Here is a 13,315-nt window from a genome sequence, read left to right as displayed (position 1 = left end):
TAACGACCACCGTCTCGTATTCACCACTCGCATTGCGGCTCTTTAAATATTTGAGTTTCTTTTTTACCGAATTCGAAAAATGAATGGCTCTTCTTGTTATTTTGTTGCCGACTATGATGGTCAGTGCGTGTTGAAGGTGGAGAGAGCGTGGCTGTACTGCCCTCTGCTGACCACAACTTAACTTACTTTATAAGCTTTTCACAACTTTTTAAAGGGTTGTTCATTGTAACATGCCATTTGATTTGTTTTATAAATAGAAATACACTGTCTTGATTTAGCTGTTTGTAAATAAATGACACAATAAATGTGATCTGATGTCATGTAAATATGAAGTCGTCTCTCGACCCTGCACAATTTGAGACCAGAATTTCATCAGTGGCACCTCGGTGCTATATACAGCCTTTATCGGACTGAGAGTCACTCGGGCACTTTGTGAACAACGTGACAGCAGTGATAGACAAGCCACAGAGTGATCCACTGTACCCCTCGACACCAGCAAGTCAATGAGTTGTCACCATTCTGGGAGTCAGTTAGATGAAATAATCTATTCTTTATTTCTTCAAATGTTTGCAGCGTTTTTTGTATTGTTTATTGTTTTGTCTTGTTTGTAAAGTTTTGTACTGAATTAGCATATAATTTGTATATGATTTGGATACATCTTAAATTTTTTATTATGACCACAATTAGATATCCGCCATGAGCATCAGGGATAAATTTAAGTCAGTCAATCGATGCATCGCCACATCTGTAATATATACCCCAAAAAACACACTCATTCCCTTTTGTCAAACTGGAGAGTTATAGGAAAACACCGCGGAGGGACCCACTTCGCCCTTCACCCTTTTCATTCTGAACGTCCGCAGGCGGCAAGCGCCGGGCCGGCGCGCCGCGGCAAGCCGGCGGGCCGCGGCGAGCGCAAGTCCTCGCGTACGACGACGCGCAAGGGCTCGCGCGACGGCATCCTGGAACCCGTGACGGACTCGGACTCGGTGACGGTGTCGGAGCAGAGCGAGCCGTCGGCCGAGTGCTGGCAGCACATGTACAAGCTGCTCAACTTCTACTCGCTCATCGCCGACCCGGCCGGCGTCATGCAGCACGCGTCGCCGCTGACGCTGGCCGACTCCGGGCGGCACCGCGACGACAACGCAGGTGCGGCGGATCGCTCTGGCCCGAGCGCTCAATGGGGAATGACACAATTTGCCTCCGTTGCCATAAAGGGGTTGTCTCAACACTAAAGGGATGATTATCCTCGCGTTGTAAGGAAGGTATTGCAACGAAAGGCATTGCTGCAGTTCGTACGGTGGTCTTCGTATTATAGATTTAGTCTTGGAAAAATTCAGTTTGTCATATCCTCGGGGGACAATTGGCCAAAGGCACCATAATTTTCACTGATATGTCTGCCATCTAGCAGGAAATATTTGATAAACATTGGACTTGCGTATTTGACCATATTTGCACTGAAATTTGACAATTATTATGGAGAAAGCCAGCAGCTTGCTACTTTTCTAATGTGCTATTGTGGAAGGGTGCCACAAATTTTTATTACATACACATCTGCCATTTAGAAGATAAAATATGGGTAAAAAAATACCCATAAGTACCAGGGACATGCTTCATTCACTCGATTGGATTTGACCTGGCAAAATAATATCTTAAAAATGCAATTCAATTTCCAAAATTTTAAAAGGTTACATAATGATAAAAAAAAATGCTTTGTGATTTGTCTAGAAATCAGACTTCGTAAAGGGACTCATTTTCCAGTGCCTCTTGTATGGTAATCTGATGCATTACTTGAAATACGGGGTGATATTGACGACTTGTGTCCATACGTTTGCCTCGCACATGCAGTTGTACATGTGCCCGTATTCTGGTTTGTGTGTGTGTGCCTGTGCATGTGTCTGTGTGTGGAGCGGTAGCTAACAGCACTTGCCCCGACAGTCAGTTATGGCTATACGGGGAACCTCGTCTATTTTTTTGCGCGTGTTGGTTTGTTTCCCTACCCCTACACCTCCGATTAGCACGGTTGGCTAAGTACGGTGCGAAAGAATTTCAACGTGCGTGCGTCTGTCTTTGGGCATGCCAGGGAGTCCCGGTGACCCATTCTGCCGCATCGCCTTCGAGAACGAGGTGGAGGCGGCGGCGGCCGGCGGCAGCGGCCGCGGCAGCAGCCGGGCGGCCTCCGCGCTGGCGCGTGGGCTCGGTGGGTGCCGCCGAGCCTCAGCACGTGACGCTCGTGGTGTTTGGCGTGGGCATCGTGAACCACACACGGCTGCAGGCCGACATCGGCGGCCTCACCATGGAGGCGGAGCTGCGCAAGGCGCACGGCAGCTTCACGCTCAAGGAGAAGATGCGAGGTACGCTCCGTCCGTCGTGTCGTCTAGGACATTCCCATTGATGCACCGGAGAGGGTTGAGACGTGGCTGTCACCGTGCTCAGGAATTAGAATCGTGGGCTGAGGCCTCTTGAGACCCGAGGTTCGATTACAGGCCTCAAGAAAATCAATATATACCGTATATAAAAGAACAGCGCTGAAATGTTGCAAAAATACATCTACGAGATCTACTGCCTCCTACAAGAACCACTTCTCACTGTCATGGTTGTTACATATATGACCCAAATGCCATACAAACAGACAAATACCCCACCATGCACTGCACTTAGTTGTGAGGTAGATATGGGTTGTAGATTCCCATAATGTTGGCAATGGTAGAAACATTCAGGCTAAATGTCACAATAAATGCAGTGGGCCCTGCACCCCTCGTCAGTGCATTGACCCTGTGTGTCCGCGTCTCCCGATCCTCTCGCCAGACGTGTATCACCAGAAGACCACGGAGACGTGCGCGACGGCGCACGTGGGCTCCGTCACGGCGGTGCTTCTCGAGGGCATTGCTCCCAACATGCAGTGCGTAGCCACTCAACGTGACTCCCATGAGCCTCTCGCTATCTCCAGCAGTGCTGCTCGCTTTGCTTCACTGGTACCACTCGTGCTCTTCACCGGTGCCTTCCCCACGACTCATTTGCCATCTCCTTTCGCTTGCACCGGTGCTCTCCCTTGCGGCACTGGTGCCGTGCCCCCGTGCTGGTGCCATTTTTCACTGGTGCTGCCCTCTACGCTTGACTCTTGTCACCCCTACTATTTCACTGGTTCATATATAATTATTGGCAGAGCAGCATATACTCACGTACACACGCGTACATTTGCATGGTCACTATAAAAATCGTGAAGCTGCACAAGAATTGATGCAAATAACATCCGGGCAACTTGAAAAAGCTCTGAGGTTCCCATGCAAAGCATTGTGTCAGCTGCCCTGGTTATTACTGCACATGTAGTAACCATAAAATAGGCCATTGTGTGCCAGCGTCATTGTCCAACTTTGCCATATTCGTTAAATTACTCGCGAATGATTCAATTTGGGATTACAAATAACAATCATTGCCCCTACTGGCAGACGTATGCCCGCTTTGAGACCACGTGCTGAGTCATCTTGTGCCGCACAGGAACAGCTGCCACCGGGGATGCCAAATTCAAATGAGATGTGATGTGGTAGTAGTCACTTATCGCATGTAAATCGCACCGAGATGCCCCGATGCGTGAAGGGGCGCCGTGTCAAACACAAATCATCGTTGCCCTTGAGTGTTTCATTTCTGGCGTTATCGTTTAAACTATTTTTATTGTAACATGTTTTTTTATTTTACCAGTTAAGGACCACTGAGCTATATAGCTCATTTTCAGAAGCGACCTGGCCACAAATGACAGCTCAATGAAGTGGCTTACATGGAAATTTATCACAGCCAAATACTCTAAATGCATGATGTTGATTCCAAATGTGGAGGGAAAATCTGGAGGACCAGGGGGAGAACATGCGAACTCCAGATATTCAGACGTTAGGGTCTGAATCGAACCCACGACCTCCTGTATACCAGGCGAGGTAGTTAACATCTCGTCGGATTCCTCCAGGATAAATAAAGATTCTGATTCTAAATCCACGCTGTCGGGCGCAGGACGGTGGTGAAGTGCAGCGTCGCCAAGTCGCAGGCGCTCTACACGGCGCTGCGTGGCGCTCGCACCAAGAACTCGGCCGTGCTCAGGGTGGGCGCCGTCAAGGTGGACATCCCACAGCACCCGGCCACGCTGCACGGCATGATGGTGCGCAGCTCCCACCAGCTCTCCAAGCAGATCTCCGACCTCATCCGCCAGCCGGCTCAGAGGTCAGCGAGCAGTCCTCTCCCACAGCCTCCCCACCGGTTGTGTTTTTTTTCGGCGTCTGTTATGTGTATGTATGTTGAACTTCTTTCGCACCGTAGTATCCAACCATGCTAACCTTTTGCCTGTGATTAAATCGCCTGGAATGCACCCCCTCTCATTGGATAGTGGAAGCTAAGCAGGGTGTTGAGCCTGGGTAGTGATTGGATGAGTGTTGTAGGCTGCTATAGATGGGTGACCACCGTTCATATAGCAGGGTGTTGTAGGCTGCTACAAGGGTTACATTATTGGCAGCAGAGGGCAGTGCAGCCAAATCCATTGTTGCACAGTACATCTACACTGGAGTCATTCAATAGGTCTCTCTTACCCAACAATATACTGGTTGATGCTGTGCGAATATTGGTTACTACATGTCAATCATGTGGTGTTTTTTTATCAACTGGGTAAAATAAATTAAGGGAAAATTTGGCATTTACGTGTCATTTTTATTTTCAATATTTGGTAATGGAGCTGATGACGCGATTTGAATTCAGAACTTTCTGAGTTTTAACCACAGTGGCCCCAAGCTGTAGCTTGGTCCGTCAAAGCCAAAGTAATCACAATCAAACAAGCATGGAGTGGCACTCATCTGCAGTTTATAGTTGTGACATGGGCGAGTAAATCCACAACACAATGTTGAGCTTTCCACAATGTGGTCCTCGTTGTAGAAAGTTGTGCCCTTTTTATCCACCCTAGAGGAATAAAGCCCTGAGTTGAATCCCAGCTGCGATTAGATCTCATAACCCACCATTGTGAGCCGTGCACTCTAACCACTACAGATGGAGTAACCATTGCATAGGTTAAAAGGCATATTTCTCACATACGAGTGTGAAGGTCACTACTTATGTATGTTGAACTTCTTTCGCACCATACGTAGCCATCCATGCTAATCGGAGGTGCAAGGGAAGGATGACAAACTATACACACAGAAAAAACTGCAGGCAACCGTTGCGTTGGTCTAACGCTGCGACCGATCCTGCGCGTTCCCGACCTGTGTGCAGGGACGAACCACAGGCTCAGGGGGCGGCAGGGAGCCAGAGCGCACCGCAGTCGGTTCCGCGCACTGGCCAGCAGCCAGACCCAGACGCCGCTGGAGCCCAGCGACTTCCCGCAGCTGCCCGAGAGTCTGGAGCGCCGGCCGCTCGTGCTCAAGTTTGACGCCATCCTCGACGGGGTGACCATCGGCGCCGCGCTCCTCCCCTCGCTCCGCGCCGAGTACAAGATGGAAACCATGAAGAGCCACGGCATCACCGGTCAGAGCCGCCCCCCCCCCGCCTGTCTGTACGCCGAGCACGGTGTGAGTTGCACCGCACCCCCCTCCCCCCACTCGTGCGTCACGCTGGCCCCGAATTGGCCCTCGCTAACGGCGCCAGAGATTGTTGCCACGGAGGTGACGTGGAGGTTTCTGCGCGTGTGTAAATGAACGGGAGCGTGTGTATCGCGTGGGGAGTGATTCCTGCGATGGTTATTACCCTGCATTGTGAAACCTGGTGCGGAATAATGTCTGTGGGAAGTGATATCCGAGCGAATATTCCTGGTCCCACCCCAACTGCTCGTGCACCATGCCGGCCTTAATTGGAGCTCGCTAGCAGAACTTTCCCTTACAATCTATGTAGTTCTACAAAGGGGCCTCTCTCTCTTTGTGTGTGAGGGAGCAACATGTCAATGCGGGATATGTAATGCTCAGAGCAGCACGTGACCACGAGGGGCTTTAAACCTCACCGCCTCGGTGCGCTGTCTCCCCCAACAGGCGCGCAGACGCAGTTCAAGTTCGAGCTGCCGTCCCACCTGCTGAGCCTGACGTCGCGGGTGGCGTCGGCCGAGTCGGTGGGAACGCTGCCCTCCACCAAGCTGGCGCTGCCGCGCATCGCCGTGTCGGGGGAGTATGTGATGGAGGAGCACGGGGTCTTCGCGCCCGAGGAGTGGACTAGCGACGGACTCACCACGCGACGCGGGGACTACCTGCAGTGCGTGGCCGAGGTGAGGCCCCCCCCCCACCCCCGTAGCCCGCTGCGCGTGGACCACGGCACAGCAACGTCCATCGCCATTCCCGTGCCGTTCCTGGGCCGTTGCTGAGCTGGTAAAGTGAAGTCCCCACTGGTCTTGGACATTACCCGTTCAGCTGCGCAGACGGCTGTGGATGATGAATAGAGGCAAGGGGAGCCTATTGCCGCCAGCAAGGCACAAGAGGGGACAGCACCGTGCTCGGCTGCTCTTGCCACCATATACCCTTTTTAGGCTGAGTGGACAGGGGATGATCAAGGGACATTAACATTATATTCTCTCGTCGCATATGTTGCTGGGAATAAGCCTGAGGAACTGAGATTGTAGCACCAGTGCACCTATCTGTCATCGTTGTGACATTAATTGCTGACTTGACTTCGAACATTGCTCGAGCCAAGTACAATTACCCAGTCAAGATATTCATCCAGAGAGTTCAGTGCAGTGTGCTAACCATCACACCACTTCCCAGCAGCCACAATGGTGAATATCACAGAAACTAGCCATTGACGGTGGCCTGGTTACACCAGCACCAGCACTGCTTTCTCTAGAAAGTGTGTAATAGTAATTTATCTGTGTGCGTCCGTTCCCAGATTGGCTCATTCGAGCACAACCTGAGCACGGATTTGCTGCATCACCTCGTTTTCGTGCAAAAAGTCTTCATGAAGGAGGTGAACGAGGTCATCCAGAAAGTGTCGGGTGAGCACGGAACAGGGCAGCACACTGTCACTACCGCACGTCTCCTGGGAAAATTGGTGTCTCGTATCAGCCGACGCTTGCGGTTTTTATTGTTCCCGTATTGCCTTGTCTGTCATTACCTTGTCCGTGGACCAACCATTGCTGACAACGGGCATTCACGTGTCACTGGCAAAAACTGTCTGCGGATAAACAGAGAGGCGGGGTTGGGGCGGGCTTGTGGAACATTTAATTTGTGTGCAGGTTTCCGTGATGGATGTAAGAGATGATCGGTTCTATTTTTCCTGTCCCCTGAGTCAAAGGGGCTCCATTCGAGTGATTGGAGGTGGGTGGACCACACGAATAACGGTGGCGTTTGTAATTTTGGTGCTGTCTGTGACAGCTGGCACTCTCCGTAAACTGCCGTGGTGCCAATGCAGGAGCGACGTCCAGTTCTCTGTTCGCCACTGCTTTTAATCTCATAGTTTTACGATGGATTTGGTGCTTTTCAATTGATCTACTGCGACATATGTGCATGATTGTCTTTGTCGGGAACTCATTTGATAACGAATTAACAAACAAGCAGATGCATTTGCTACTCCACAAGGCTGTGATGGCTTGGCCAAAGTATATTTTCTTCAGTCTCAATGCCGGAAACAAACTGTGAATTGACAGTTTTGCGTGTTACTCGTATTCGGTGTTAGGCAGCCCTGATTTTGATGTGAGCGTAACGTGATTGCACACAAGTAATGAGGCTTGCGTCTCCATGCCGAGCCAGGCGGAGAGCAACCCATTCCCCTGTGGAACGAGCAGGACGTAGGCAGCGCAGACGGGGAAAGGCCTAAACCTCTTCTCTACTCTCTGCAGCTCCGCTTTCAGGTAACCATCGCGGTGCACCACCGCCTTATCGGCACACACGCGCACACGCTCATCCATTCGCGTGCGGGGATGGTGGAATCGATCCACGGGTGGGTGGGATTGCTCGTCAGAATAGAGGTCACGGATTGTTCCGCGCATTTTCGCAGGGAGTGCAGGTGACGGCCACCACGCCCACCATGAGCGCAGTTCGCTTCGAGACGGGAGTCATTGAGTTGGTGCTGTCCAATCGCATCCAGACCAAGGCATACGCTGGGCTGGGCCGCAGCGGCAGCTACCTCAAGCTGTTCGGAAAGTGTCAGGTCGACCTGTACCTGGCCCTGGGGCAGATCGTCAGCAACCAGGTGGGTGCCCCGTTGCGGTCATCGGTGGCCATGTGCAGCTGTTAAATCCTCCCCACCTCGCGCCTGACACACAGCCATCAAACAAACGCCTGCAGACAAAGACAAGAGGCAAGGTCTGCTTTGCTCAGTAGGCTTGTCATGATTCTTCCCGCTGAGTCAATGAATTGCCACTATTTGAGGTGACATTTTAATGCAAGAATAGATTCATTTTTATTTTGTTTACACTCGCATCGTCTCTGCATATGTACAGTGTATTCATATATACACCCCCTGATGCACATGTCTCACCATTCTGTGGCATTTCGAGACGCGATTGTATTCGGTTGCTGTATGAATTCAAGTCGTATTGACTTGTCTTGTTCTGTCTTGTGCATAAAGTTAGCCTGGTTTGCATTAATGACACCAATTGAGTCTTAACACGCACAATTTTTTGCTTGTATTGTGGGCTTAAGAACCTTTTGTAATCAACGTATCTATGACTAGTTGGAGGATATGTGCAGTGCGTATTGTATTCTAGCTTCACCCTATGAACGAAGGTGTTTTGAAAGAAGCTATAACCTAAGTTATAACTTCCCTTAACTCAATCCATAGGTTCATTTGATTCATAACTGGTTTTTGGGTTAGATGAAATAATTATCGGACTCTTATCTATTATCTTGAAATATAATCTGCGCTGCCGCCGAGACCCTCACCAGGACAATCGGATTGAGAAACGAAGGAACGATCTGGGCAGTGTCCCAAGCTGCCCGACACTCACATGAAACTTCCATGATGAGAACCAGTGCCGTCAGGTTTAATTGGCTGAGCCAAGCGCCAGCCAGGATTTGTACGCGAAGCCTTGCGATTGCGAGTTGCGTGCTCTGATCACGGGGCCACCCACTCACAAGACGATCAGTGCTCCTGCAAACGGTGGCGGAGCGAGAGAAGCGGAGCCTGCAAAGCGTGGGCCGTGTGTCACCGCACGCAGGTGTACAAGGAGGCGGTCTCCGAGTTCCATCAGGTGGCTTACTTCCGCACACGCATCGGCCTCCGGAACGCCCTGCAGAACGAGATGAGCGGCTCGCAGGACCGCGAGGCCGTGCTCATCACTCTGGACCGGCCCATCGTGTACGCCCAGCCCGTCGCCTTTGACAAAGGTCTCTTGCGCGGTCGTGCGGGCGGAACCTCGCCCGAAACACGCGCACATGCACACATGCGTGTGCGAGCACACGTAGTACGCAAGCGTAAAATTTAACACACACACACCTTCCGTAATATACATGCACGCACGAAGATCTCCTGTGTAGCCTTTACTCGACTCTTGGGTAAGTAAGGTAAGCAATCGCCTGTTAAGGCCGGTACGGCACGCGAGAGGGTGAGTGGTTAGCATCATGCCCGGCCACCTTTGTCTCCCTAGTGCTATTGTTTACACACCACACCAGGTACTCTTATAGGGTCGAGTTGACTTAGGGGAGGAACAGGACCGGATCATGTATTTGTCACCGATGTTGGCTGTGAGCTGTAATTGAGACTCGGGTGGCTGAGCTCATAATGCAATGGGAACATATCCGCACTGTTAAGCGAGTGGCTCGGTGCTTATGGCTCACAGTTAATGACAGTTTGCATTCTAAATGAGGTTATTGTTGGTGCCCCCTGCTCCCTTCCACGCACAGCTGTGCTCTTCTGGCTGAACTACAAGGCGGCGTACGAGTACTGGAACGAGCAGCGCATGGCGCTGGGTCGCGACGTCTACATGGCCACGCGGGAGTTGGTCGACAAGTTGCCCACCATCTCGCAGACCCCCTCGCAGGCCTTCAGCACGCTCATCCTGCAGCTCACCGTCAACGAGCTTGGCATCTGCCTGCCCATAGGAGCCACCTCACAGGTACCGGCGTCAGGCGAGGCGCGGAGACCCCCTCTAACGTCAGCATGAGCCCTGGAAATCTATCCCGCTTCTGATTCGAACCCTAACCAGAAACATGAAAACAACCCCGATCCTAAACCTAACCCATGCCCTGAGCTTAAGGCTGGTCACAAGGCAAATTGTAGCCGAGGCTCAAATCTGATCTGCGTGCTAATCTTGTCACCAGATATTTTGGCTGCTTCTGATTCCAGCGTAAATGTAAGCAAAGTAAGTACCCCGTAGAAGCAAACATTTTACACAAATGCGCAGAGATCCTTTACTGTTGGTAAAAAAAGAAATATTCTGGAGAGGGCAGTGTTTTGGATGGTGACGGAGCGAACCAATGATGTGACTTTGAAGCTGAACCAATACTTGGACGAGGACCCCGGTTCGGCGCTGGTGCTTACGGTGGAGAGCACCCTCATCTCGGCCTGCTCCTCCGAGTCTCTCGTCAGCAAGGGCCACTTCAAGAACTTCTGCCTCCGCTTCGCCGAGGAGTTTGAGACGTCCTGGGACGACTGGAAGCCCGAGCTGCGCAACGGGACCGTCATGAACGCATGTAAGAATGTGGCCTCCCCTTCGCCGCTTTCAACTTTGAACCCTTCTTGAGGACTAAGCGAGAGTCGCTTGAGAATGACGTCGATTGTCTCCTTTGTATAGGACTTTTTGGGAACATGCCATTCATCTTTTTGCATTATGATTGTGTAATTTTCACTGATGCACTCTGTACCACGCAGCATCGCTATGGGGGTGACGTGCACGGTGGTGCTTGCTTGCGATTGGGCGCTTTGAAGTCACGGGCTGGCGATTCACGCGTATTTGTGGAAATCCCAAATCCACTGGGTCGCGAGAGAGAACTCCACAATGGGGTTTAACCCGATAGTCAGAGCACGCGGAACATAACAAAACAGTAGACCGCTTAACCGACATTGATTGTTTTTCTTCTTGGAAGTGTAACATGGCAATGGTTATTGTTTGTGCACACTTACCATGTTAACATTTTTCAAAATTACACCTTCCTGGAGACGGAACAACATGTAGCTTACATTTTGTTTGCATATGTACATAAATGCCTGCAAAAAATGTACAGCCCTCTGTCAGTCCATTGCTGGATGAATGTGGCCAGGAATTAGACCACCGGGTACATCTTGCAGTGCGACGTCTGCTGCACAAAGCTACCCTCCCCAGAACATAAATACACAAGAAATGTGTCCATGAGCTTCCTTTCTAGGCAGGTGAGAGCCTATTCAGATAATGTGTGGCTTTTTAAAGGGAGACCTAAGGTTAACTTGTGGGTGCCATATTACAAAGACACACAAAGGTTACATCTGTTGAGCAAATTAACTGAACTCCGTAGTGATTACTTCTTGAAGCCAGTGCACATTCTAGGGCTCCCATGCTCACGTTTCAGTCCTCAGCGTCATCACGGCGTAATTATCTGTGACACATTTGCCTAATTGAGGTGAAGTCCGCTTAATTTCTTGGTGGGTTTTTTGGTTCTTACAGATGTGTTACCGTTCTTCCCTTCAATCCATGAGCACCCGTCATACGTACACTCCTCCTTCTCCTGTCATTTGGATGGACGTGCCTTTGGGTTGGCATCACTGGTTTGTTTTTTGTCACAGGCGTGGTTCCAGATGGGACCTACGAAGTCTGTTCACGCACTACGGGGCAGTCTGCAGCAGGTGAGTTCGTGGGAAAGGACACTTTAGATATATAAATAGATTAATATTTGGTATAACTCCAATGAAGGCAAAAGTCTAAGTGGTCTCACTCCTCAAGTGAGCATTGGGGCTTTGCTCATGTATGCTAACAAGCGTGATTCAGTGGCGTAAATGTTTATTGCTATGGTAGAGTCGGTGTCCTCTTAGGACAGCCACCGCTGATTTCCGTTTATGGACCCCGGAAGCATGGTGGGTTGTTGCGTTGAGTCCATCATGGTTGAGTGAGGGGCTCAAACCAAAGTGTGCCTCCCTCCCTGTGACCTGCATGATTTGAGGAATGTTCTGGAAAAACTCGATAGCCTACAAAAGCTGTTAAGAGCGTAGGGTTTTGTTGACTGATGAATTTTGTAGGTGAATTGAGTCAATGATTAAGTTCATTGCATGGCCGTCTGTGGAGAGATTATACAATACAAACTGTTAAATATATACCATATGAATAAGAAAGATTTGTTTTCACTTTTCTAAGACACCCCTCATTTACAGGAAGATGGAGTCAAAAACAAACATACCTCACGAAGTAACTTATTTAAATAGGTTAGGCGAATGAACCAGGCTGTTTTAACTTTGGCAGCTTTTTAAATGCGATAAAAATACTTTTAAAGTTAGTCAAATGCTCGTCAGATGCTTGTTTATTATCGCTATCATGACGTAACTGTGACCTCACTCCCTTACGCTTCAATGTGACATGGAGCTGTACGACAATCCTTAAAGATTCGAACTCGTGTCCCGCGTGCCGTAACAGCATTCGGGTACGCCCGCCGCCACCCCTTCATGCGAGCGCAGAGCTGCCCAACAACCAACCACCCGCATTGTCGAGGCCTGCCCTGTAGACGGTGAAATGAAACTGCTGATTTAACTCAGTGACGTGGCAATATAGTGCTTGCCTGACCCATGATCGCAAACGCAAGAAGTAGCCTAGGGAGACATCTACAACCTAACAGCTGTTTGTCCTTTCGGTTACGTCTTTATGTTAAGCGCCGTCATCAACCCGCGCATATTTTCCCGCGTGAATGGTTGCCACCCACGTGTTCGTTAGTAAGCATAATCCTCCCGAAATTTGGTGCAGCGTAGGTTGTGCCCTCGATTGGAAACGCGGGTGCCATCCATCCACGGCGAGTGAAAATATTCCGACTCTTAAGATCGTTGTAAAAAAAGCACGCGCGTCTGGCAGACAGCGGCAGTGCGGGCACGTGGATGCTGAACGTGCTGTGGAAGATGTGCGGCATCGACGTACACATGGACCCGAGCATCGGCAAGTGGCTGAACACGCTGGGCAGCACGCTAACCACGCTGACGGGCGAGGAGGACCTGGACGACATCGCGGATCTCACGTCCGTGCTGGAGCACGGCATCTCCGACGAGGACGAGCCCGACGGCGTCGCCACTCCCTTCCTGCATACGGTGAGCACGTGGCCCTTGCAATGTTTCACATCGTCGGTCTGCGACACATTCAACCACGATTGAGTCGTCACGTAGCCAACTCAATGGCGTGTAGCGGAGTATCGACAAGGCTCAATTATTGCAACTCACTACTCCACGGGACGTCTGGTAAGAACATTCTTTGGCACGT

The 13,315-nt window shown here is 50.5% G+C and overlaps 1 protein-coding gene across 1 annotated transcript in view; it reads left to right on the top strand.

The window, feature by feature from the left end:
- BLTP1 (bridge-like lipid transfer protein family member 1) overlaps positions 1-13,315 on the top strand; it is a 132,948-nt gene that overhangs the window by 71,100 nt on the left and 48,533 nt on the right. The window contains 16 exon segments of the mRNA XM_061564167.1: positions 864-1,149; positions 2,084-2,145; positions 2,147-2,354; positions 2,809-2,902; positions 4,003-4,209; positions 5,245-5,308; positions 5,310-5,496; positions 5,994-6,223; positions 6,838-6,943; positions 7,698-7,798; positions 7,945-8,139; positions 9,107-9,275; positions 9,792-10,003; positions 10,382-10,580; positions 11,647-11,706; positions 12,917-13,146. Of these exon segments, the coding sequence (XP_061420151.1) occupies positions 864-1,149; positions 2,084-2,145; positions 2,147-2,354; positions 2,809-2,902; positions 4,003-4,209; positions 5,245-5,308; positions 5,310-5,496; positions 5,994-6,223; positions 6,838-6,943; positions 7,698-7,798; positions 7,945-8,139; positions 9,107-9,275; positions 9,792-10,003; positions 10,382-10,580; positions 11,647-11,706; positions 12,917-13,146 (2,610 nt within the window).

The sequence above is a fragment of the Lethenteron reissneri genome, chromosome 32 (assembly GCF_015708825.2).
Source record: "Lethenteron reissneri isolate LAM-NWPU_2019-01 chromosome 32, ASM1570882v1, whole genome shotgun sequence".
Lineage (NCBI taxonomy): Eukaryota > Metazoa > Chordata > Hyperoartia > Petromyzontiformes > Petromyzontidae > Lethenteron > Lethenteron reissneri.
This window is presented reverse-complemented; position numbering and strand designations above follow the sequence as displayed.